Source organism: Scyliorhinus torazame, chromosome 3 (genome assembly GCF_047496885.1).
Source record: "Scyliorhinus torazame isolate Kashiwa2021f chromosome 3, sScyTor2.1, whole genome shotgun sequence".
NCBI classification, from domain to species: Eukaryota; Metazoa; Chordata; class Chondrichthyes; order Carcharhiniformes; family Scyliorhinidae; genus Scyliorhinus; species Scyliorhinus torazame.
This window is the reverse complement of record NC_092709.1, coordinates 262,227,797-262,253,962: the sequence shown is the minus strand read 5'-3', so window position 1 is coordinate 262,253,962 and position 26,166 is coordinate 262,227,797. Positions and strand designations below refer to the sequence as shown.

The 26,166-nt window shown below is 44.7% G+C and overlaps 1 protein-coding gene across 2 annotated transcripts in view; it reads left to right on the top strand.

Annotated features, from left to right (window-relative positions):
• The first annotated feature begins 813 nt into the window (after positions 1-813).
• The window catches only part of gba2 (glucosidase, beta (bile acid) 2), a 94,682-nt gene continuing 69,329 nt past the window's right edge, over positions 814-26,166 (top strand). For both annotated transcript variants that reach the window (XM_072497178.1, XM_072497177.1), the window contains exons 1-3: positions 814-1,100; positions 5,364-5,455; positions 5,983-6,098. In XM_072497178.1, the coding sequence (XP_072353279.1) occupies positions 826-1,100; positions 5,364-5,455; positions 5,983-6,098 (483 nt within the window). In that variant the 5' untranslated portion in view covers positions 814-825. The remainder of the gene's footprint in view (positions 1,101-5,363; positions 5,456-5,982; positions 6,099-26,166) is intronic.

Sequence of the window (26,166 nt, the reverse complement as noted above, 5' to 3'; positions counted from 1 at the left end):
TGACTTGGTCCAAAGTATTCCAGGCTGGAGGTTATAGTTTAGTGGACTTTTCCTCTTTTTAAATATACCCCAGATCAAACACCAGCCCAACCTGTAGATTGCTTTATACAGAATAATAGAAAAGTACAGTACAGGAGGCTCTTTGGCCCATCTGTGTGCACCAGCCCTTTGAACAGCAATCTAGCTAGTCCCACTCCCGAGCCCTTTCCAAGTATTCCCGCAATCTGTCAGCTATGCGCCTCTCCCATTTCCGACTGGAAATTATTGTTGAGTCTGTTTCCACCACCCTATCAGACAGTGTATTCCTATCCTCACCACTTGTTGCACAAAAAGTTATACATTCTCCCTGTTTTTGATACATTACACCGGCAGGCTCTGGTTTACCGGCAGTGCGCGTGCGTAATACGCTACCCTCCTCCACCCCACCTTTGTTACTCCCACCGTAACGCATAGGGCGCATGCGCGGAGCTGGGTTCAAAATAAATTGGCACGCACGTGCGTGGGTTGCTCTGAAAAAAGTGAGGGAAGGAGGAATGGACAGACAGAGCGGGGCGGAAGGAAAGGAGGGACGGACATAGAGGGGCGGAAGGAAAGGAGGGACGGACATAGAGGGGCGGAAGGAAAGGAGGGACGGACATAGAGGGGCGGGAGGAAAGGAGGGACGGACATAGAGGGGCGGAAGGAAAGGAGGGACGGACATAGAGGGGCGGAAGGAAAGGAGGGACGGACATAGAGGGGCGGAAGGAAAGGAGGGACGCACTGAGCGGGGCGGAAGGAAAGGAGGGACGCACTGAGCGGGGCGGAACGGAAGGAGGGAACGGACCGATGGGGCGGAGCAGGAGAGAGGAGTCGCACCGACAGGGACTGTGTGGCGGTTGGGTTGATTGTATGAGGCGAGGAGCAAAAGTAGGGATGGGGAGCAGGAAGCCGTCGAGTGCGGAGCTAATGCAGGAGTACGCGGGCGGCGCGGACGGAGCCGGGCTCCCGCTCTTCGGGTGGAGGATCTGCCTGGCCCATCAGTTCAGGGAGCAGAGGAAACCGTTCGAGGCCAGCGATGTCTCCCTGGCTCACATGATCGACCACCTGGGCCTGGGGATCCGGTGAGTGGGCGGCAGGAGCCTATTTACTTCCTTTTGCTGCTCTAAAAGGCGGTGCTGTTTGGTTTTTGAGCTGTGCAAATGTGTTCAACTCCCAGTTGGTGCCGCTGACCAGCTCGGGGGTATTTTAATGTGTATTTGAATGGCAGAAATGTTACGGCGCCGAATGAGGCCACTTGGCCCATTGTGTCAGCACAAGCTCTCCAAACGACCATCATGACTGAGTGCCGTTCACTCTCACTGCACATTGTTTCTATTCGAATAACCATCTAACGATCTCTTGAATACCTCGGTTGAACCTGCCTCCATCACACTGGGCCAGGCAGTGCATTCCCGACCGAACCACTGGTCGTGTGGAGAACCTTTTTCTCGCATCACATTTGCTTCTTTTGCAAATCACTTTAAATCTGTGCCCATTCGTTCTTGATCCTTTTACGACTGGGAACAGTTTCTCCCCATCTACTCCGTCCAGCCCCCTCATGATTTGCGCATCTCAATCAAATCTCCTTTTCACCACCTTCTCTCCAAGAACAATCTCAAGCACTAATCTAACCTCGTAATTGAAGTTTCCCATTCCTGTAACCGATGTTTTCATATACTTCCTCTAGTGTGCCACCCAGAACTGTACACAATATTCCAGCTGAGATCTGTATGAGTTCAACATAAACTCCTTGCTCTTGTACTCTATGCGCCTATTAATAAAGCTCAGAATAATAATCTTTATTGTCACAAGTAGGCTTACATTATCACTGCAATGAAGTTACTGTGAAAAGCCCCTGTATACTGTATGCTTCTATTAACTGTTCTCTCCACCCGTCCTCACACCTTCAATGATATGTGCACATATACACCCAGGTTACTTTTGTATCCCTTTAAGAATTTTACCCGTTATTTTATATTGTGTCTCCATGTTCTACCTACCAAAATGCATCACCTCGCACTTCTCTGCATTGAACTTCATCTGTCACCTATCTGCCCAACTTGTCTATGTAGTTTTGAGTTTCTATACTCTCCTCTTCAGAGTTTAAAGTACTTCCAAGTTTTGGATCATCTACAAACTTTGAAAGTATTTCCTGTAGACCAAGATCTAGATCATTAGTATACATCAGGAAAATTCATGGGCAGCACGGTAGCATTGTGGATAGCACAATTGCTTCACAGCTCCAGGGTCCTAGGTTTGATTCCGGCTTGGGTCACTGTCTGTGCGGAGTCTGCACATCATCCCCGTGTGTGCGTGGGTTTCCTCCCGGGTGCTCCGGTTTCCTCCCACAGTCCAAAGATGTGCAGGTTAGGTGGATTGGCCATGATAAATTGCCCTTAGTGTCCAAATTGCCCTTAGTGTTGGGTGGGGTTACTGGGTTATGGGGATAGGGTGGAGGTGTTGACCTTGGGTAGGGTGCTCTTTCCAAGAGCCGGTGCAGACTCGATGGGCCAAATGGCCTCCTGCACTGTAAATTCTATGATCTATCTCCTTGGTTAAAATGGATGCTAAGCATTAATTAACTCAGCCATGCACCCTGCCTCCATGTGCAAATCCCATTTTAGGTCCCTAATTAATCCTACTCTTCCTTACTCTTTATATGCCTTTGAAGACTTTGGGACCCCCTGTGTCATGGCCGCCAGTCTTTTCTGATAATCCATCTTCATTTCTCTAATGTGTTTTTACACCTCCCCTCTGAACCTTCTGAATTTCTTTTGGTTTCTCAAATGCATTTTCTACTTGACACCTGTCACACTCCTTCCTTTAATTTCTATCTCCATTTTCATCCAAGGAGGTCTGGATTGTTTGCCCTACCTTTCCCTTTTAAGGGACTATAACTATGTGCCTGGAACATTTCTGTTTTGATGGTAGCCCTTTTTCAACTGCAGTTTTCCCCACGAACCTATCATTTCAGTCTAACTGGCCCAGCTTTGTTCTTGCCCCATTGAAGTCGGCACTCTACCTGTTCATTATTTTTATTGTATATTGCCTATTTTCCTTTTCTGTCATCACCCTAAACATTGCAATGTAATGACCACTCTCTCGTAAATGTTCCCTCGCTGACACTTGATCTACTTGGCCCACTTTTCCAACAATCAGGTTCAACAGTGCTTTCTTTCTTATTGAAATGGGCACACACTGCTGAGCAAACTTTCCTGAATGCAATCTAGGAACCTTTGCCACTCTCCGCCCTTTACACTACCACTGTAATAACCTACATTTGAGTGATTAAAAATCCCCTGTTTAAACTGCTCTATGATATTTGCATCTCTCTGTAACTTGGTGTTGTTTCCTTTCCTGATTTGAATTTATGACGGTTTTAGAAAGATTTCCTGAGTACAGGTGTCCCTCTACAGGAGTGAGTCTCTGGAAAATGCCACTGTAAAGACAAACACACAACATCCACTTGTACTACAAGCAACTCCTGCCCACTGGAAAAATGCCCTTGGCCTGCACTGGCAGAGGGTCATTTCGCCAGTGAAGTTCCCATATACAAATCTGGAAAAAGAATGCTTCATATAAATAATTCTACTCATTTACAATTTCCTTGGAGTTTGTTGATATTCATCATTGCCTTTTAGATTTCTATAGGTTAGTTAGAAGCAGCAATCCAATATCTTCCTCTAAAAACATTTCACTTCATGTTGCTAAAGCAAAAAATGCCTGCAACTAAAGTTACCAGCGAACACTAGTTTTACAGGGGAGAGAGATAGACCGAAACCTCCAATTCCCTAACTCTGTCCAAGTTTATTCTTGAAACGGTTAATGTGTGTTCCCAACCCCTGTTACCGTGCAGTCAATTTAAAAGTCACCAGTAGCAGACGTCCATGAATTTAAACAGGGAGTGTTATTTATTTGCAGGGACACACCCTGGACAGGTCTGTTGCTATATCAATTGCGCAATACACATCCAAGAAAAATACAATTAAAGGCAGGCAAATCATCAATAAATACTCAACAGCAGGAGTGAGGAATGAGCCAGAGCTGCGTTACAGACTGCAACACCAGGAGCATCTCATACCTGATGACCAAGTTCTTGCCCACAAGCACAAGCATTACTTTCACGTGCTCAGGTGGTGCAGTGGTTAGCACTGATGCCTAATGGCGGCGAGGACCCAGGCTCGATCCTGGCCCCGGGTCACTGTATGTGCACATTCTCCCTGGGCCTGCGTGGGTCTCCCCCAACAACCCAAACATGTGCAGTGTAGGTGAATTGGCTACGTTAAATTGCCCGTTAATTGCGGGGGTAGAAAAGAATTGGGCACTTTTTAAAATTAAAAATCACTTCCATGAGCCCAGTTTTTGTTTCGGCACTCGTATGCGCTCTTCCTATTAGTCTGACCTAATGGTGAAGTGGGCAGCGGATTGGTCAGCCCAGTTCCCAAAGAACATAGCCTTGCCCTTGGCTTTGCCACAATTTAGCTAGGTTCTGGAAGACAGTTCAGACTGGTCACAGTCGTTCACACTCTGCACGTCGACAATGGAGACAGCAAAGTTATCCATGTACAAAGAGGTTTTGACCTTCATGGCCCTGCTGCCGGGGATCATCAGCTCTCATATGCCCGCATCCTTCCTGATGGTCTCGGCAACATACTAATGAGAGCGCGTTGGGGTGGGGGGAGGGAGGGGGGGGGGGAGTGAGAGGAGATAGCCCTGATGGTCTTTCAAAGGTCTTCTGTTCTAGGCTGATGAGGCAGGTGTCCATCCCCTGTCCCACACATAGGCAATTTGAGTTGCGTAAAGCGTTATGTTGGATATAGCGCTGGGCTGGTCAGGATGGATTACCAGCTCCAGAGCAGACTTACCCCAATTACCAAAGACCTTTAACAGAATTTAGTACTCCAGACTGATGAGCAGCCAATTTTAAATTTCCTCCCTTTCCCCTTTAGGTGAGGAAGATGGCTTTTCTCATGGATTGTGACATGTCAGCCAGAAGCTCACTTCCAGTGGACCTGGGCTGATCCAGCCCCACAGAAGCCCATTCCTAACAGCACTGTGGCTGTATCTACAACACATGAACTGCAGCGGTTCAAGAATAGGGCTCCCACGACCACCTCAATGGCAATTATCGATGGGAAACAAATAAGAGTGGCATAGCTAGTGATGTCCCCATTACATTAAAAAAATAATAGGATAAAGCTTTTGTCCTGTCTCTGGACAGAAGAGGAATGAGTTGATCAGGTATACTCCGTCTCAGTGTGCGTTCCGATGAGAGTTAATTATGTAATTCAGACTCCCCTCTTTAGCTGTTATTAAATATGTACTGTAATTCTATTTTTGAACAGTTATTTGAAATGGTGGTACAGAAAAACTAGAATAGAGAAGAAGGCACCTTTTATTGACTCGTTCAATTCCATTCCATTGCGTCAGATTTATGGTAAGTGCAAATGAGTACATTTTCAAATGTTGCTGTGCAATAATTGGAAAGATTTTATTTCAGACTATAGTCTGATTTTCCAATCCCTGTTGTCAATTGAATAATAATGGGATATTTTATTCCAAAGACCGAATAGGTCGTTTACCCAGAACATAATGGGATATGTGCAAAGAATAAAGACAAGTAAGGGTAAGGTGAAGTCGCGATAGTCCCAGATGACCATGGGTTGCTTTCCCCTTTGAGGGGGGGAGCTGACTGGTGGCGATTTAACCTGAGGATCACCACACCTCTGGCGAGGGGCAAGGTTGAGAAGGCAAGGCCTTCATGTCTAACCATGAAAAGACAGAAGTACAGGTATTATCACACCTTTAGTACTGATCTTAACCAGGTAATTAGGCTGCCAAACTGATATGGTTTCTTTATAATGTGTAAGGACTAGGATGAATTTTGATAATATCAGAGTTGAAAAGGTACAGTGAATGGTAGAACTGATTTTGTTAAAATACCAGTTCTCTTTTTCTTTTCAGGGGCTCCACTAGGTGGGTTTGGAGGAGGTACTATTACAAGGGGATGGCGAGGGGAATTCTGCAGGTGGCAGTTAAACCCAGGAATGTACACTTATGACACTGTGATTGAGAACCAGGTATGTGTTTGTGTAGGAGGTGACACATGAGGGACTGTGAAATTTAACAGTATTGCTTTTGGCTGTTCTTGTAAAATTGAGCCGTTGTGAAGAAATATTCCCTGGAAAATATGTTTGGATGTATTTCCACTTGCACAATGGGTGCTGGGTAAGAAAAACAAAAATGATCTTTAGATTTCCGTTTTTTCAGTAATTATAAACCAGCTGGATTTGTATTGCCTGTAAACCCAAGTCAGATATTGGGATAGCTGATAGTTTGATATCATTTAATCTGTAAAACAGCATACTATTTTGTGCCAAGTTATTTTTAACTTTCTGGAACCTACTGTTTATTGGCTCTTAGGTTCTATCCCCAGGGTTACCACCCTGGAGATATTAAACCAGTTAAGATTCCATGCAGTGCTTGTTTACTACTTAATTAATATATTGTGGAGTATCTCTCATAAGATTTCTCCAAAGTAAAATATAGTTTTGAGTCTGCATTAGTGTCAAAACAATATTGTTACTTTGGTCATAACTGATCGTCTAAGGAGAATTAACATTATTGAAGATTTGGCTGCTAAGAAGATGAGAAACTGTTTATGGAATATTCCAAGAAATGTCCATCCTAAGTAAGGGGGCATTGATTAAAGGATTTGTTAAAAAAACAAAAGAACAGAATAGGAATAAATAGACCGTTTTCAGGTCAGCAGGCTGTTATGAGCAGGGTGCTGCACGGATCTGTGCTGGGGCCTCGCCTTGAATGAAGGAACCAAGTCGGGACTTGTGAGAAGAAACTGGAGCACCCAGAGGAAACCAATGCAGGCACGGGGTGAATGTGCAGACTCCGTACAGCCAGTGACCCAAGCCGGGAATCGAACCTGAGACCCTGGTGGTAACCACTGTACTACCATGCCGCCCAAGCAGGAAAAAAGGGGAGGCTTATGGCAGATATCGAGGGCTCAAAACAGCAGAAATCCTAGAGGCGTATAGATTGTGCAAAGTGGACCTTAAAAGGGAAATTAGGAGAGCAAAAATTGGGCATGAACGGATACAGGCAGGTCAAATAAAGGAAAATCCTAAATTGTTTTACAAGTACATTAAGGGTAAAAGGATAACTCCGGAAAGAGTAGGGCTCATTAAGGACCACAGTGGTAATTTGTGTGTGGAGCCGGAGGGTGTAGGTAGAGTTCTAAATGAGTACTTTGTGTCGGTGTTCACTTGCAAGAGGGACAGTATAGGTGTGGGTTTAAGTGGGGTACTCTTTCCAAGGTCCGGTGCAGACTTGATGGGCCGAATGGCCTCCTGCACTGCAAATTCTATGAACAGCTATGAGTAGGAGCCCTACAGATCCAAGGAAATTTGGTCAATTGGATCCAGAATTGGCTGAGTGACATGAAGCAGATGTTATGGGCCAGGGTTTAGAGGACCCCAAAGCGTATCATGGAGTTCACCTGACCCACAACTTTTAATAGATTGTGGTATGGGGAGCACACGGCCCACTCTACAGGTGTGGTACAGCAGAAATGGAAAAGTATTTTTTGAAACAATGTTTATTCTATGAACTCAAGTTAACCTTTTTAAAACACACCGTGAACATCTTAGCAACCATCAATTCAAATACAACCCCCAAAGACTACAACACTAAGTAATCCTTTAAGCTTTCCTTTTAACATCCATACGACGTAAAACACCTTGTACCAGAAGCACATCAGGTTAAAGTCTACTGTTATTAGTTTTAAATCACCAGGATCGATTTACAGTCTTTAGATTACAGAGAGAGATTCATACACCTTCTGGCTGTGACTGCAGCTATCCAGCTCTGAAAACGAAACTAAAACACACCCTACAGCAAACAGCCTAAAACGAAAGTAAAAAGCTGACATGACTGCCCAGCTCCACCCACTCTCTGACATCACTGCAGTAGTAAACACCCATTTCTTAAAGGTACTCACTACAGATATTTATATACACAGCCATTTATAAACACCCATTTCTTAAAGGTACTCTCACATGACACCTCCCCGCAAGAAAAAAAAACATCAACTTCAATATGGTTTCATTTTTCACATTTTCACTATCCTTTAAGAAATGCACACAGTAAATATACTTTATCGTTTCAAAAAACAACACATGCAAACAGGTATAATAATATAGTCCATTTTTTTTCCGTTCGTCTTCCTCCAACTGAAATCCGTCTCGATTGACAGTCTCTGAACAAGCAGCTCTGCACGATCCGTCCATTGCTCTACGCCTCGGCAGTTCTCTTTAAAGTCAGATACTTTTGTTCAATCTCATCACAGAGTTCCTTGCAATTCTCCAACACAGGAGCATTGGTTATCACAGCTTTCAGGCAGTCAAATGCCTGTTAAAAGTCCGCTGTCCATTGAAATTTTCGATGTTTCTTCTGCAAATCCATCAGTGGAGCAATCATGCGACAAAACATTTTCACAAATGTTTGATCAAATCCACTCATGCCAAGAAATCACATTATTTCCCTTTGTCTTGAGGGTATCGGAAACTCCTCAATAACTGTTAGTTTCACATCCCGTGTGACCATTCGACCCTGTCCAATTGTGTGGCCAAGGAAAGTGACTTGGGCTTTTCCAAATTCACTTTTGGCTACGTTTATCACCAAACCCACCTCCTGAAGACGATCGAATAACTCCATCAGATGTTTTAAATGTTCTTTCCATGTCTGGCTGAAAATTACCAGACCGTCGATGTATACCGCACAATTGGGTAATCCTGAAACAACTTTGCTAGTTAACCGTTGAAATGTGACTGGTGCGTTTTTCATGCCAAATGGCATAACCTTGAATTGGTATATACCATCTGGAGTCACAAAAGCTGAAATCTCCTTCGCCCTTTCGGATAAAGGTACCTGCCAGTAACCTTTAAGTAAATCCAATTTGGAAATAAAAGCTGATTGTCCCACTTTGTCAATGCAATCCTCCAAACGTGGGATAGGATAAGAGTCCGTTCTTGTAACTGCATTAACCTTTCTCTAGTCCACACACAACCGTTGGGTACCGTCTGGTTTTGGTACCATCACTGAGTGTGCTCCATTGGCTGCAACCCACTTCAATTATGCCATTATTAAGCATACTCTCAATCTCTTTGCTAACCTGTGCCAATTTTAAAGGGTTCAGTCTGTATGGATGTTGTTTGATTGGAACAGCATTTCCCACATCTACATCATGTACAGCCATTTTAGTACTTCCCAATTTATCTCCACAAATTTGCCCATGTGATATCAATAACTCTTTCAGGTCAGTCCATTTTTCCTCTGAAAGGTAACTCAACAATTTATCCCAATTTTTAAGAACATCCTCGTTTTCCAATTTAATTTGAGGTATGTCACATTCAAAGTCATCTAGATTTGGTTCGCCACTTTGAGTTAGAACCATTAAAACCTCCTCCTTTTTCTCTCCTTCCCTTTCAAAGAACCTTTTAAGCATATTCACATGACACACTCGGTGAGTCTTCCTTCTATCTGCTGTTTTTACCACATAATTCACCTCACTTAATTTCCTTTCAATCTGATAAGGTCCACAAAACCTTGTTTATAAAGGTTCACCTACCACTGGTAACAATACTAAAAGTTCATCTCCACAGGCAAAACTACGAACTTTGGATTTCTTGTTCGCTACCCGTCTCATCACCTGTTGTGCACCTTTTAAATGCTGTCTAGCCAATTCACCTGCACTATTTAATCGTTCCGTAAAATTTGTCACGTAATCCAATGATGTAATTTCCGATTGCTCACTCACCAATTTTTCCTTAATCAATTTAAGTGGTCCCCTTACCTCATGACCAAAAATTAGTTCAAAAGGACTAAATTTGGTTGATTCATTTGGTGCATCCCTAAGTGCAAACAGTACGAATGGAATTCCTTTATCCCAATCCTCTGGATAATCATGACAATAAGCCCTCAACATTGTCTTGAATGTCTGATGCCACCTTCCTAACGCTCCCTGTGATTCTGGATGGTACGCAGTTGATTTAAATTGTTTTATTCCTAAGCTGTCCATAAATTCTTTGAATAACCTTGGTAAAATTTGATCCTTGATCCGATTGTATTTCTGTGGGTAGTCCATATCTAGTAAAGAATTTAAGTAACTCCTCCACAATCTTTTTAGCTGTAATATATTACATACTGGAATGGCCTCTGGAAATCTAGTAGACACATCCATTATAGTCAAAAGATATTGATTCCCACTTTTTGTTTTAGGAAGTGGTCCTACGCAATCAATTAGGACCCTTGTAAAATGTTCCTCAAATGCTGGAATGGGTATTAAGGGCGCTGGTTTTATCACTGCTTGAGATTTCCCTATCGCTTGACATGTGTGACAAGATTGACAAAATTTAACTGCATCTTTATGTATCCAGGCCAATAAAAATGTTTTTGGATTTTAGCTTGAGTTTTCCTTATTCCCAAATGGCCTCCCACTGGTACCTCATGTACAACTCGCAACACCTCCTTTCTATACCCAACTGGCAATACTACTTGATGAACTTCTGCCCACTTTTCATCCGCCTGCATATGTAAAGGTCTCCATTTTCTCATCAAGACATTACTTTTACGGTAATAACGCTTCCTCTTCCGTGTATGCTTTCTCATACATCCGTTTTATTTCTATATCTTTTTGTTGTAACTCTGCCAATTTTCCTGAACTAAAAATATCCGCCTCGTGCTCCACCTGTTCTTGTTCTTTTTCAACCATCTGATCAAAAATCGTTTCTCATAATTGCACTTCAACTTCATCTTCACTCTGATTTCTCCTCTTGTCTTAACCTGTGACTTTGCGACCTTGTTATTACACAATCTGGAAAAATCGTAGAATATTCGTCCTTCAACACTTATGATTTTCCACTGGCTGATCAACCACAGTAGGCATCACTCCCACCTGCGATCCAGCTATATCATTGCCCAAGATAAACTGTATTCCTGGACAAGGTAGTTTCTCTATTACTCCTACTACCACTTCACCAGTCTTCACTGGACTTTCCAACCTTACTTTATATAATGGAACACTACTCCTCTCACCCCGAGTTCCACATATTACCACCTTTTCTGTCAATATTCTTCCCAGACTACATAACTCCTCATCTCTTACCATTTAAAGATTGACTAGCTCCCGTATCTCTTAAAATTGTGACTTCTTTACCTGCTCCTCCTGATACACATGAGTAAACTTTACCCACACAAGTAAATTCTTTAAAGACATCTGGCACCTTCTTAACAATTACTTCTTGATCAGGCTGTACAATATTTTGCACCTCCTTTGCTTCACTTGGGCTTTCCTTTACCACTTTAACAAACCCCACTGTCTTACCCTGTTTTACTACATCAGCTTTCCCAGTGCTTTTCTTCAACCACCTACACTGTGACTTTACATGGCCTTGTTTATTACAGTGAAAACATTTGAAATTTTTCTTTTCGTTTCCAGCCTCCTGGATTTATTTTTTAATCTGAGGTACACTCTCCTTATTAACTCCCATCAAATCACCTTTACCTTTTACCACTTGAGTATTTCTCATGTCCCAGTTTCTATTGTTGCTCTCTTTGGTGTTGTCTCTTAATTTGCCTCTGGTTAATTACGTTTGCTCAAGAGTCGGCAGGTATCTTTCGACACCACCACAAGGTTCAGAACCGAATACTGATCACAAGACCTGATACGTCAGTTAGTAAATTCAAAAGCAATGCTCTTTTATTTACACACAGTCAAATCTACTCATGCATAAACTCTACAAACTAAACTATCACTATTACTAAAGCCTGTACTTAGCTTCGGGTGCCCACTCAGTCAGAGGAACAATGGCCGTTGCTCGGTTCTGAGGCTGCTGGGTTGAGCTGTTCACAGGATAGCAACTAGGAGCGTCTATCTCGTAGCGTGCGTTGACTTGGAACTTACTTGGTCTGGAGTAGCTTTGGCAGGTCTCCTCGCTGAGAGCCAAGGCCAAAGAAGAAGGATTCTCTCTTGGGGAATACCTTTTATACCTAAAAGAGCTTTGCGTGCTTTTGGGCGGGCCTTGAACTTGACCTCAATTAATTGGGCCTTTCCCAATCATTCTTATCGATCTTTATCCAATAGAGGGGTGGGTTCCCTGGTTGCTGGGCGTGTCCTAGGTGGCCGTTGGTTTGCTTTGTTTGAGTCTCCTCTGGTGCCGGGGTGTCTGCCTTTACATTGTTTATCTAAATGTTTCCCTTTTGTCCCCGTAGATGGCTTAGCAGTTTCTGTCCTGTCTGAGAGCCAAGGCTCTAATCAACAGGGAGACCTTGCACCTGCTTGTTTCTCAGTATTGTCCAATTTTCCCTGCATTCTTTGCCAGTGTCCATTTTGTAATCTGGACGTGGCCATCCCAGATGGCTACACTATCCCTCCTTGTGATCCTCAATGCGAAGCGTGAAGGATCACACTACTGCGCCGTCTTCATTCTCTGACCAAACGGGGCACTCATACTTCGGCTCTACACTGTCCTATCCTATGCAACACAATTTTACCTAAATCATTTTAAATACATTCATTATCATAAAGCTCTACGGGGTGCTATGACATTAATACATGCATTACAGAAAAGTAAAAAAACTGGAACCTCTAACTATTCTCAATAAACTATCCTTATTCAAACAATCCAAAAATCTATACATCTTAAACTACAAAATAGCAGCACACAAATTTCTCTGGCCTGGCAGTCAGCCACCGAGGTTTACATCTCTTTATTCCACAAAATACATAAAGAAAAATGGATGCACTTTAATCCGTCCCAATGGGTTCGGGGGTCTGGTGAAATCCGAAAATGGGGGACCTAAACCTGTATACCAGGGTGCGAGAGCGATATGCTCTCTTTCGCCATTTTCTAACTCTAAACGTTTGCATGACACTGCAAAGTATCGCCAGCACTAAGAATGCTTCGACTACATATGAGAGTGAGTACCAGGTGATAAACTTATCACACCAGGTCAGAGTATTGCGAGCAGTTGCTGGGCTAGTTATCTCGGGGTTCCGTGTATTACAGGGGTGAGAATCATTTACGGTTTGTGTGGTAGGGGTCAGGGGGGGTAGCATCCGTACGCAATTGAAGGGACCCCGCTAAGATCCATGTGAACACGAAGGCTGTCTTCTTCTTTGTCGGTCTTCTTCTTTGTCTTCCTCTGGGGTTCCTGAGGTTCTGGAGTTCTGTGAACACCAGCATAATTTCTGTTATTATCTTGCTTAAGATCTCGTATGTCTGTCTGCCTGTCCTTTACTGCCAATTTCCCTTTATAATTGGTCACCATCTGTGACTCACTCATTTTATTTTTTTAATTTTTTTAAACCAAATATTTAGGACAAGACATCTAAGGAAAATACTGCCATACTGTGAGCCATCTCGCAGCCTGTGTGATTTACTATCCTAGTGGTTGAGGATGTAAATAGCATACGGAAGCAACCTAAGGGTTGCCAAAACCAAACAAAAGAATTTTGAACGTAACAAGCCAAAATGGGGTGCGTATGGGCCGCAGCGGGTAAGAAATGGGTGGAATCCCCGGGTAGGACGGTGATCAATGCCGTATGTGCTCTAGCCGAGTGTAGTCGACCAGAGGGGGGGTGCTCAGGCAGGGCGGGGACCAATGCCGTTTCTCCACTGCCTGAGCAACCAGCAAGAACGGGTAAGAATGTAGTCGTCGTGGGGGCTTCCTCTCAAATCAGGAGAGCAACTGTGAGTCGTGTTCTGTCGACAAACTATTTCCTCTGAACTATTGTCTGGGGACAAACTTGTTCCATTAACAGGAGGAGGAGTGGGGCCGTGAAAACTTTTGAGTTTACAAACAACACTTAACATTAACACTAACGAACAAACGTACAATGAAAATGGTGCAGGTTCCATCAGAAAGGACACCGTATCTCTCCATCGGTTCCTTTTTCTCCATCATCTGGACACCTCACTGCTCAATAGCGAACAGGGTCGCAAAGGGATTTGTTTGGTGGGAGTCAGTCTCTAAGTCATCATCTTCTCCCGGCTGCCAAACTCTTGACTGTAGTAACCGTGCTAAAGCTGCTTGGGGCGAATTGGGGTCCATCTCATCATTCCGGATGAGTCCGAACGAATTGTCTCGGTGCCAGAATCGTGTGTCGAGGTTGGAGCTACTATGCTTCAGTCCGTAATCGATGGGCGGTGGGTCTGGGTCAGGGCTTTGATATATGTAATGTCGAAGTGGTCAGTGGAATCATGCTCTGATTCTCTGGGAGTGGGGCCTGGTGCAGGGGTATAGTCGTAACGTGGTGTGCTGTGGCTATCGTCATCGTGATCGCTATCGCTGCTGGTTGAGGGAAGGGAGAGGCAGAGTCGTGCCTCTGGGGCGCGGAGTTGAAGTCGTGTCTGAGGGCGGGCTGGAGTGGTTGGAGGAGGGTAGGAATACGTAATCTGTGGACGGGGTGTGATCGTCTGCTGCTGCGAGCAGGATGGTGTGGTTATTCTGCGAGCCGCAAGCCTTGAGCTGGTTTATATAAAACCACGCAGACACACCATTGGGATAGGTTATTTTGTATACTGAGGGGCTGACTTTGTCCAAAATGGAGTACGGTCCGGAGACTTTTGGGGAAAGGAATGAACTGGGGTTGTAAAGGGACAGCATAACTTGTTGCCCTACTGTAAACTCAGTGGCGTGTACTGTTTTGTCGAAACAAGCCTTGTTCTGTTTCTTCCTAGTTCCAAGTCCCACAGCTGCTGCCTTTATGTTCTCTAACAATTGTTTAACCGCATTTTCATGCGTGACGGCTGTAACTGCGGGGCTGGCCAAATCCAGTCCTAATAAATACTCCGTGCCTTTCCTGGGACGTTCGGTCATGGGGGTGTGGGGGGGGTGTATCCTGTGGATGTGGCTATCGTGTTTCTTATAAACATTAAAGCAATGGGAGAACTGAATCCCAAGTGCTGATATTCTGCAGTACCATCTTCCTGAGGGTGTCTTTTAATGTCCTATTCATCCGTTCAACAATACCACTTGACTGGGGGTGGTATGCAATGTGAAACTTTTGTCGAATGCTGAAAATCGTGAGGAAGTTTTTCATAACACGTCCTGTGAAATGGGAGCCTTGATCGGGCTCTATACTGCGGGGGAGGCCCCATCTTGTAAAGACGTGGTGTGTTAATATTTTAGCCATTGTCTTGGCCGTATTAGTTCGCAATGGAAAAGCTTCCACCCATTTTGTGAAGGTGTCTATGACGACCAACACATACTTATATAACCATTTCTGCACGGGGGTAGGGGTCCTATGTAATCTATCTGGAGATTTGTCCAGGGTCCATTAACGGGGCGGGTATGGCTAAGTTGAGTCTTTTTAGCATATCTGTCCGGATTGTTCTGGGCACAGATTAAGCAATTCTCTATGTAGTGGGTAACATCGGCTTTTAAATCAGGCCACCAGCAGAGCGGTCTGAGGTGGGCTAGGGTGGGTTCAATTCCTTGGTGTCCATGATTGTCATGGAACTGACAAATGATCTGGTTCCTGTCCTGGCTGGGAACTATATAAATGCCATCCTTTAAAATCACACCGTGTGGCTATTGCGTTTTTGTATTTATCATATGGGGCTAGGAAGGTACCCGTTAAAACTTCGCTGAGTTTCTCGTCCTCTTTCTGTGCCTTTGCTAAATCCTGAATGTTGGTCTGTGAGACCTGAACTGCGTGTACTGGGGTGCTTTCGGGGGGTTCCAAAAATAACCGTGCCTGGAGCCTGCCTTCGCTAGGGCGTCTGCTTTAACGTTACCAGGGAGGGGAAGAACGGTGATGACTGCGAACCTTAATTATTCCGTATTTCCTATCCTTCGCTGTCTCTAAGATATGGCGGAGTAATGGGGTTGAGGGTAGGGTTTACCGTCCGCGGAAACAAATTCTCTTGTTTCCCACAGGGGTAGGAATTCCGTCAAACTGCTGCATACATACAAGCTATCTGAATAGATGTCTGCTGGGGTCGGGAACAAGTCGGGGTGGTCTACAAAGTATGCAATCGCTGCCTGCGAGCCGAAGTGTCCTGGCAACTTTAATGAAATCTCATCTAGGGCGCGTCCCTGCGCATCCTCTACATATATACCGCAACCGGTAATTCTCTTTCCATTTAACACTGTGGAGGAGCTATCCACATAAATCTTGAGGGGTGCGCACATGTCTGTGGGCTGGGGTCTCTGGGGTGTACTACCTGTTTTCCTGGGAGGTGTTTTGGGAATAAATGGGCCTGTGTTCTTGTGGTTATATTTTTGTGGTTATGATCTCACACTCGTGTGGGGTGCCTGCATACTTCAAATTATCGGCAAGGAGGTGTGGGTCTTGGTTCTTTTCACTGTGATGTCCCGTCCCTGTAAAAGAAGGGTCCAACGGGCTGCTCGGATTTGGCTGACTGTGCCACCCTTAAGTCTGCCGTCTAACAATAGTTGTGTCGGGGTGTGTTCTGAGAGGATGGTGATGGGGTTGAGTCCTGTAATATAGGCGAAGTATTGTACTGCCCAAAAAACTGCAAGCAGGTGCCTTTCACAGGCAGAAAATCCTTGCTTTACGGGGTCTAACACGTGTGAGGCGTATGCTACGGGGCGTAATTGGTCGTGGCGTTCCTGGAGGAGTATGGCCGAAAGGGTTTGGTCGGTTCTTGCAACTTCAATTGCGTATGGGGAAAGTGGATCTGGGTGGGACCTGTAGTGCGGGGGTTGTGCTGAGGGCTCTTTTTAAAGCATCCACGGCATCCATATGCTGTGGAAGCCATTCCCAAGGTGCCTGCTTCTTGAGAAGGTCAGAAAGGGGCGCTGCTTTTGTGGCGAAACCATCTATGTGGTTTCGGCAGTAGCCAACCAGTCCTAAAAATGACCGGAGGGCTGAGACATTGTGGGGAAGGAGCAATTTGATGATCGAGTCAATTATCTTTTGCTCGATCTCGCGTTTACCATGAGTGATCACTGCTCCCAAGTAAATCACCTTTTCTTTCGAAATCTTGGCCTTCTGTGGGTTGACTTTACAACCAATTTCTTTTAGGAGTGCTAGGAGTTCGGCGAGAAGCGAAATGTGCTCTCCTTTTGTGTCTGTCTGTAGTAACAAGTCGTCTACATACTGGGCCAGACAATCTGGGCGGGAATATTTTGTTAAACCATTTGCCAGCTGCCGGTGGAAAATGGAGGGGGAGTTGTGGAAGGCTCGTCCACGTGTATTGTTGCCCTTAGAATGTAAAGGCGAATTTGTACTGGCACGCTTTAGCCAATGGAATGGACCAAAAGCCGTTACTAATGTCCAAAACCGAAAAAAAATTTGACTGGAGTCCCCATTTGAGCATGGTCTCGGAACTCGTGGCTACGGGGCTGCTGCTGGGGTTACTTTGTTCAGTTCCCGGTAGTCAGTGGTCAGTTGCCCTGACCCATCCGGTTTTCTGACGGGCCAAATTGGTGCGTTATTTGTGGAGGCTACTGATCTGAGTACGCCTTGATGCATCAAACTCTCTATCACTTTGGAGATTTCTCCCTCTGCTTCCTGGGGAAATCCATACTGCTTCTGGGGTTTAGGGTCGGGGCCCGTAATGTTCACAAAGCCAGCCAATTTGCCATAGTCGTGCTTGTGCTGTGCAAATACTGCTTTATGTTCCTGCAGGACTGCCCTAACCTGTTTGTCTGCACTAATGGTTCGAGGGTCGAACCAGAAGTCTCCTACTGAGCTAATCCTGTTTACGGGGGCTCGTGCTGCATTTGCCATTTTCCAAACACATTTGTTAACTGGGTCAAAAGAAAGGTTATGGGAGTTCATGAAATCGATCCCAAGGATATGTTCTGCTGTCTGGGGCAGATCAACCAAAACTACGGGGTGCTTAGTCGCGATGTTCCCTATCTGTATCGCTACAGCGGCTGTGATGTGTCCCTGTTGTCAATGGCCTGTAAAACCGCTGAGTGTGATGGTGTCTGTTGTGGGCCACGTGTCTCGCTGGAACACCGTGGAGGAATTGAGTGTGGTGCGGGACCCTCCTGTGTCCCAAAGAAATTCTACGGGGTGTCCCCGAACTTTGCCTGCTACTACCTGTCTACCGGACTTGTCCCAAAGGGTGTTGCAGCCCCAGGTTGGGAGCCTGAACACCGTCGGTCGGTGCCGTTCATATCTGCATTCTCTGAACAGGGGCTAACACTATGGATCGGCTTTGCCCTATTCTTGTTTGGGGTGCCTGTATGTTGGCTTCTCTGCTGCTTTTGGGGAGTGTTGCACTGTTGTGCAAAGTGTCGTAGCTGTCCACAATTGTAACATTCCTGAGCTCTGGGCTGGGGTGGTCTGTTCCTGCCCTCATTTACCTATGCGGGGTTCTGGTGCGCTTTAACTGGGTTCATCTCTGCCTGCTCTTCATCAGGTGTTATAAATGCGGTTTTGCCTGCAATTGATTGCTCCCAAGTGCGGGACAATCTCTTCAAAACCCATTTTTCATTGTGTGCCTCATCTGAGGGGTCATAATTTGCGCAAGCTTTTCGTCCTCCGTCTGTGACGTGGGAGACTAGAATTCGGGACCATTTGGCCATATTATCTGGGGACAAATGGGCGCGGGCTAACTCTCCAAAAGCTGCTGTGAAGTGTATCCACAAGCGTCCAGAAAACGCTATGGGGTGCTCTGTCTTTTGCCTACACTTATTTAGGCCTTCTACGGGGTCTCCTCTGGTAAAGCCGATCGCATCAAGGATCGCTGTGTGCATCTCTTGGAGTGGGCCTCCTCCTACGTTCTGTGGGCCGGGAAGGGCTGCCACGACTGAAGGGTCGAGGCTTAAAACTGTGAGCTTCACTTGCTCCTTTTCATCCAGGCCGTACATGGTAGCCTGCTGTTTGACTTTCGCGAAAAATTGGTGGGGGTCTGATGTGGGAAGGAACGGTGTAATTTTTCCACCTGCGTCACGTAATTGGGTCACGGTTAACGGGGTTGTGTAAAGGAAATCTGTGTTTCCTTCTGCTGCGGCCCTGAGGTGTGTGGTTCCAGGGTTCATGGGGGTGTGTTCTGTCTGTTCGGTTGGGGGTTGGGGTTTTTCCTGCGTACATGTCCCATGTATGTATCTATGGGCAGTCTCTTTCAATTCCTGCCAGTCGGGTCGCTTTTTTGACCTAATTGTGGTCCAAATGTGCTTTAGAAACCCATTTTGAACGGAAAGTAGAGATTGGAATTCTGTAATTTGCTTCCGGCACTTTGCGTGGTCTACGGAGCTCTGCCTTTGTTCCGTCGTGGAAGTATGGAGTGCTCGGAGGGCTGCTTTTAAATCATTGCACTGTTTCTGTAATTTCTCGACTTGCTGTTCTGACTCTGGTCTTACCAAGACCTCATGTTGCATGTCCTGGTAGGCCTTATCATATTGCGTCTGAAAACTGGTCAAATGCGCGAGACAAGAGTGATGTGCCTTCTTGGCATCATCCACCTCTCTGTCCCTTGCTGCTAACTGCTCTTTTAAATCTCTATTCTCCTTCTCTACCTCTCTCACGTCTACCTCACTACTTCTGTCTCTCTCCTCTATCTCTCTAGGGAGCGTCCTAACGACCTCCTCTGTGCCTCACAATTGTGCTAAACAGGACACAATTGCCATCGCCTTTCAAGCTTTTCCTAAGCTCTTGTGTATCTCTGACAGGTTCTCCCACCAAGTATGTCCTATACTCCCGGGACCTGTTTCCTCATTATAGCAGAATTCACTCCAAAGGGGCCATCCATTCCCTTTGAGATATTTCCTGATCTCTTCTTCCCAAACAGGACACTGTCCTACTCGACTGGTCACTGCGACCTCAAATTCCTGGGGGTTCATAAGGCGTTCCATTGCCTTCATTGCCATTTTCTCTGTCTAGGTTCTCTATTGAATTTGGAACAGGGGTGATAAAAGTGGTCATGTAAACACTGGTACGGCTTACCCTAATTTCCGGCCTACAAAACTCCCGACAGTTTTGCGCAACAAAATCTCTCGGGTTTACCTTGTATCCCTGTTAGTACGCATGCATTAACATACATCTGAATCTCAGAGGCTTGATCAGTACTGTTCTTACGCTTTTGGTTTTCTGTTTCCAATTGGATTCTCAATTCAAATTTTGGGTATTCTCTGAGTGGTTAGGCCACTTCGAAGTCTAGTCCCACCAGAGTCGCCAGTAAATGTTTCCCTCTGTGGTGTTGTCTCTTAATTTGGCTCTGTTTAATTACATTTGCTCAAGAGTCGCCATGTATCTTTTGACACCGCCACAAGGTTCAGAACCGAATACTGATCACAGACTCGATACACCAGTTAGTAAGTTCAAAAGCAATGCTCTTTTATTTACACACAGTCAAAACTACTCATGCATAAACTCTACAAACTAAACTATCACTATTACTAAAGCCTGTACTTAGCTTCGGGTGCCCACTCAGTCAGAGGAACAATGGCCGTTGCTCGGTTCTGAGGCTGCTGGGTTGAGCTGTTTACAGGATAGCAACTAGGAGCGTCTATCTTGTAGTGTGCGTTGACTTGGAAATTACTTGGTCTGGCGTAGCTGCTAGGCTGGTCTCTCTTCGCTGAGAGCCAAGGCCAAAGAAGAAGGATTCTCTCTTGGGGAATACCATTTTATACCTAAAAGGCTTCGCGCGCTTCTGGGCGGGCCTTGAACTTTGCCTCAATTAATTGGGCCTTTCCCAATCATTTTTATCGATCTTCCTCCAATAGAGGGGTGGGTTCCCTGGTTGCTGGGCGTGTCCTAGGTGGCCGTTGGTTTGCTTTGTTTGAGTCTCCTCTGGCGCCGGGGTGTCTGCCTTAACATTGTTTATCTAAATGTTTCCCTTTTGTCTCCGGAGACGGCTCATTAGTATGTAGCTGGCTTAGCTGTTTCTGTCCTGTCTGAGAGCCAAGGCTGTAATCAACAGACAGATCTTGCACCTGCTTGTTTCTCAGTATTGTCCAATTTTCCCTGCATTCTTTGCAAGTGTCCATTTTGTAATCGGGACGTGGCCATCCCAGATGGCTACACTATCCCTCACAGGCTGCAACTGATGTCGGAAACCAAACTTTGATTTATGAACTAATTCATAATCATCTGCCATTTCTGCTGCTAATCTCGCAGTTTTAACCTTCTGCTCTTCCACATGAGTTCTCACTACACAGGAATTTAATTTTTAAACTCCTCCAAAAGTATAATTTCTCTGAGAGCTTCATACGTTTGGTCTGTTTTCAAAGCCCTTATCCACCTTTCAAAAGTACTTTGTTTGATCCTTTCAAACTCCATGTATGTTTGACCAAATTCTTTCCTTAAATTTCTGAACCTTTGTCTGTAGGCTTCAGGCACTATTTCATATGCACCTAAAATGGATCTTTTCACCTCCTCATACGTCCCAGATACCTCCTCCGGTAGTGATGCAAACACTTCACCAGCTTTGTTTGAATCAGTAATACCCACATGTCCTGTGGCCATTTGATTTGTTTAGCTACCTTCTCCGATTAAATGAACAAGGCTTCCACTTCCTTCTCGTCAAACCGTGGCAATGCTTGGACATGTTTAAATAGATCCCCACCAAACCTTCGACTGTGACGCTCTTTCTCACTATCCTCATCACTATCAACCAACTGTACATTTCCCTTTGCGTCTGCCAATTTTAACTGACTTATGTTTCATGGCCATTTTCTGAAGTTCAAACTCTCTTTTTTTTCCCTTTCCTCTCTATCCCTTTTTGTTTTGCTAGGGCTATTCTTTCTTTGTTTCTTTCTTCTCCTTTTCTTTTTCCCCGATCTGTATCTCCTTTTCTCTTTCTTTTTCTCTCATTGCATACTCAAGCTGCTTTAATTCTTTTTCATGTTCAAGTTGCTTAATCTGCAACTGGATCTTTGCCATTTCTAATGAGTCAGACTGTATCTCAGGCAACTTTAAATGCTTAGCCACCACCATAATTACCTCATCTTTTCACATTTTGTCAGGTAATGTTAACTGCAATGTTTTTGCCAAATCTAACAGTCTGCTTTTAGTCTCTGTCCGTAAGGTACTGCATGTGACCGTCTCCACCACCAAAAACTTCTGAGCCTCTGAAAGAGCCATTCTCCACAACACACAACCTACTTAACTGAAATACCACACCTGAAAATCAACCACAATATGCTCACACCTCACTGTTTTTTAAGTTAATAAAGCCAATCCAATAGATAGACTTTTATCCCCCTCGAGCCCCCAATTTGTTATGGGCCAGGGTTTTGAGAACCCCAAAGTGTATCATGGAGTTCACCTGACCCACAACTTTTAATAGATTGTGGTATGGGGAGCACATGGCCCACTCTACAGGTGTGGTACAGCAGAAATGGAAAAGTATTTTTTGAAACAATGTTTATTCTATGAACTCAAGTTAACCTTTTTAAAACATACAGTGAACATCTTAGCAACCATCAATTCAAATACAACCCCCAAAGACTACAACACTAAGTAATCCTTTAAACTTTCCTTTTAACATCCATACGACTTAAAACACCTTTTACCAGAAGCACATCAGGTTAAAATGAAAATGAAATGAAATGAAAATCGCTTATTGTCACAAGTAGGCTTCAAATGAAGTTACTGTGAAAAGCCCCTAGTCGCCACATTCCGGCACCTGTTCGGGGAGGCTGGTACGGGAATTGAACTGTGCTGCTGGCCTGCCTTAGTCTGCTTTCAAAGCCAGTGACTTAGCCCTGTGCTAAACAGCCCCTACTGTTAAAGCCTCTACTGTTATTAGTTTTAAATCACCAGGATCAATTTACAGTCTTTAGATTACAGAGAGCGATTCATGTACCTTCTGGCTGTGACTGCAGCTATCCAGCTCTGAAAACAAAACTAAAATACACCCTGCAGCACACAGCCTAAAACGGAAGTAAAAAGCTGACAGGACAGCCCAGCTCCACCCACTCTCTGACATCACTGCAGTAGTAAACACCCATTTCTTAAAGGTACTCTCACTACAGATATTTATATACACACCCATTTATAAACACTCATTTCTTCAAGGTACTCTCACATGACACACAGGGTGATGGTTGAGGGATGTTTTTCTGATTGGAACCCTGTTTCCAGTGGGGTCTGCAGGGATCAGTATTGGGGCCATTGCTGTTGTGATTTATATAAATGATTTAGACATGAATGCAGGAGGGTTCATCGATAATTCCGTAGATGAAACAAATATTGGTGGGGTGTTAACTAGGGAGGAGCATAGCATTAGATTACCGGAAGATATAGACTGGCTGGTCAGATGGGCTGATCGTGGCAAATGGAATTCAATCCAGATAAGTGAGGTGATGCACAAGGCAAGGGAATACATGATAAATGGCAGGACCCTGGGAAGCACTGAGGACCAGAGGAACCTTGATGTGCATGTACAGTCCCTTAAGGTAACAGGTCAGGTGGATACAGTGGTTGACAAGGCATATGGTATACTTGCCTTTATTAGCTGAAGTTTAAGAGCTGGAACTGTATGAAACGTTGGTTAGATAGATAGGATAGAATAGATAGATAGTGCAGGAGGAGGCCATTCGACCCATCGAGTCTGCACCGACCCTTGGAAGGAGCACCTAACCCTTTTGGACACTAAGAGGCAATTTAGCATGGCCAATCCACCTAGCCTGCACATCTTTGGACTGTGGGAGGTTAGACCACAGCTGGAGTGTTGTGGGTATTTCTGAAATCCACACCATAGGAGGAATCTAATAGTACTTGAAAGCAGCAGAGATTTACCAGGATGTTAGCTGTGAAGAGAGATTGGATGGACTGGGGTTGTTTTCCGTGGTGCAGAGGAAACTGAGATGTATAAAATTATGAGAGGCATAGATAGAGTAGACAGGAAGAAACCTTTCCCCTTGGTGGAGGGATCCATGACCAAGGGGCATAGATTTAACTTGAGGAGCAGGAGGATTAGAGGGGATGTGAAGAAAATGTTTTCACCAAGAGAGAAGTGGTAGTCTGGAACTCGCTGCCTGAAAGGGTGGTGGAGTCAGAGACCCTCCACATTTAAGAAGAATTTAAATGTTCTGTTGCAATGCCATGGCCTACAAGGCTTTGGGTGAAGTGCTGGAAAATGGAATTAGAATAATTAGATGGTTTTTAACCAGCGCAGACATGATGGGCCAAAGGGCCTTTTCTGTGCTGTAGTCGTCTATGAAATCAGTTTGCTGATGATACAAACCTAACTGGGGAGAACAAGCTGTGAGTACGACACAAAGATTCTGAAAGGGATGTAAAAACAGTTTGAGTGGAGGAGTAGATAGCAGTTTCTTAAATGGTTAGAAACTATTAAATATTAATGTTCAGAGGGATTTGCGTACCCTATTCCATAAGATATATATGGCTGGCCCAAGCAGCCCCTCCTATCTTTCCTTTTAAAAAAAATTAATTCTTGGAATGCTGGCAAGATGAGCATTTGTTGCCCATCCCTAATTGCCCTTGGACTGAGTGGCTTGCGAGGCCATTTCAGAGGGAAATTAAGAGTCAATCTCATTGCTGTGGGTTTGGCACCACATGTAGGCCAGATTAGGTAAGGATGGCAGATTTCTTCCCTAAATGACATATGAACTAGATGGGGTTTTCATCAGCTCACCCCTCAGCCTCAATTTTTCGAGAGCGAGGGACTCTTTATCAATTTCTTCCCGACATGTATGCCCATACATTTTTAATTATCATCGTTGGAACACTTCTCCTTTTTGCTGTCCTATACCTTCAGAACATTTATAGATGGTGTCTACTTAACGTACCCGAACTGGCAGAAAGCTGTTCTGCCTTTCTTGTCCACGATCAAAGAGAAAGTTGCACCAAATCCTCATCAGACGGTTGCTCTATGCTGACAATGCTGAACTCTAATTCCATACTGAGAAATACCTGCAGTGGCAAATTGTCAGACTGAGTCATGCCTACAAAGACTGAGTTTCACCATAACACCAGAAAGACCAATGTCATGCTCCAGGTTGTAGCCATTATACCATTTATCAGCATTGACCCCATTTATCAGCATTGACAATATGATGTTCGAGGTTGTTAACAGCTTCACATATCCAGGCTCCACGACCAGCTGCAATCTGTCACTTGATGCTGAAATCAACACATTCATTACAAAGCTGCAGAAGTTATACTCCAGCCGAGTAAGAAAGTGTGGAACAACAGCAATCTGACTGAACAGCAATTGTTTGCCTACCGAGCTTGCATCCTCTGTGCACTCTTCTACAATGGTGTGAACATATACTAGGTGGGAAAAAAGGCTGAACGGTTCCACCTTTGCTGTATCAAATATATCCTCGGCCTTTCTTGGCAGGGCAAGGTCACCAGCTGGAACATGCTAATTCCATGAGTATATATTTATTGCGGAGCCAATGATGTTTGTGCTGGCTTGGCCACATTCACCTGATGGATGACAGCCATGTACCCGAAGATTTTTTTTGTACAGGGAACTGGACACTGTCACTATCTTTTGTGTCTCCAAACTCCCTACGGGCACACCTGCAGGTGCGGTATGAAGATAGCGGACACTGACAGCCGGGAGATGTTTGCTGATGGCCATGACCGCTGGAGGTTGACTGTTTGGATGGGCATTGGAATAGGTGAACTGAAACGTAAAGCTCAGCCGACTGAGAAGAGGGCCTAGAGAAAACTGAAGCGAGTGAATTGTGTCCCTTCTCAGCCCACTGCCTTCCTCTGCAGCAAATCCCATGGTAGAGTGAGGCTCCTGAGCTATACACCAGGTGATGTTGGCCACTAGCGCATAAACCATCATCCTATGAGATGAAAGGCTACCACAAATATTCCTGCTGAGCTTAATAGGTTTTTGGCCTGTAGAGGAATCCAAGGATACAAGTTTTGGGCAGGGAACTTAAGATTGAGATTCAGCCTTGATCTCTGTTTGGTGGAACAGGCTCACGAGGTGAATACTCTATTCCTGCTCCTATTGTGTACTGGGAGAAAATCTTTTCAAAACTTTAGAACTGTTTACTGCTGAGAGAGCACTGAAACAGGATGAAGTTAATATTTTGCTAATATTTATCGATGAACTGAAAAAGTAGAACTGCCTTTCTAACTGAATATTTTGCAATGTTTCCTGTTTTGAAGAACGTATTGCTAATGACTAATTCTAGTGTGTGCACCCCTGAGAGGAAATG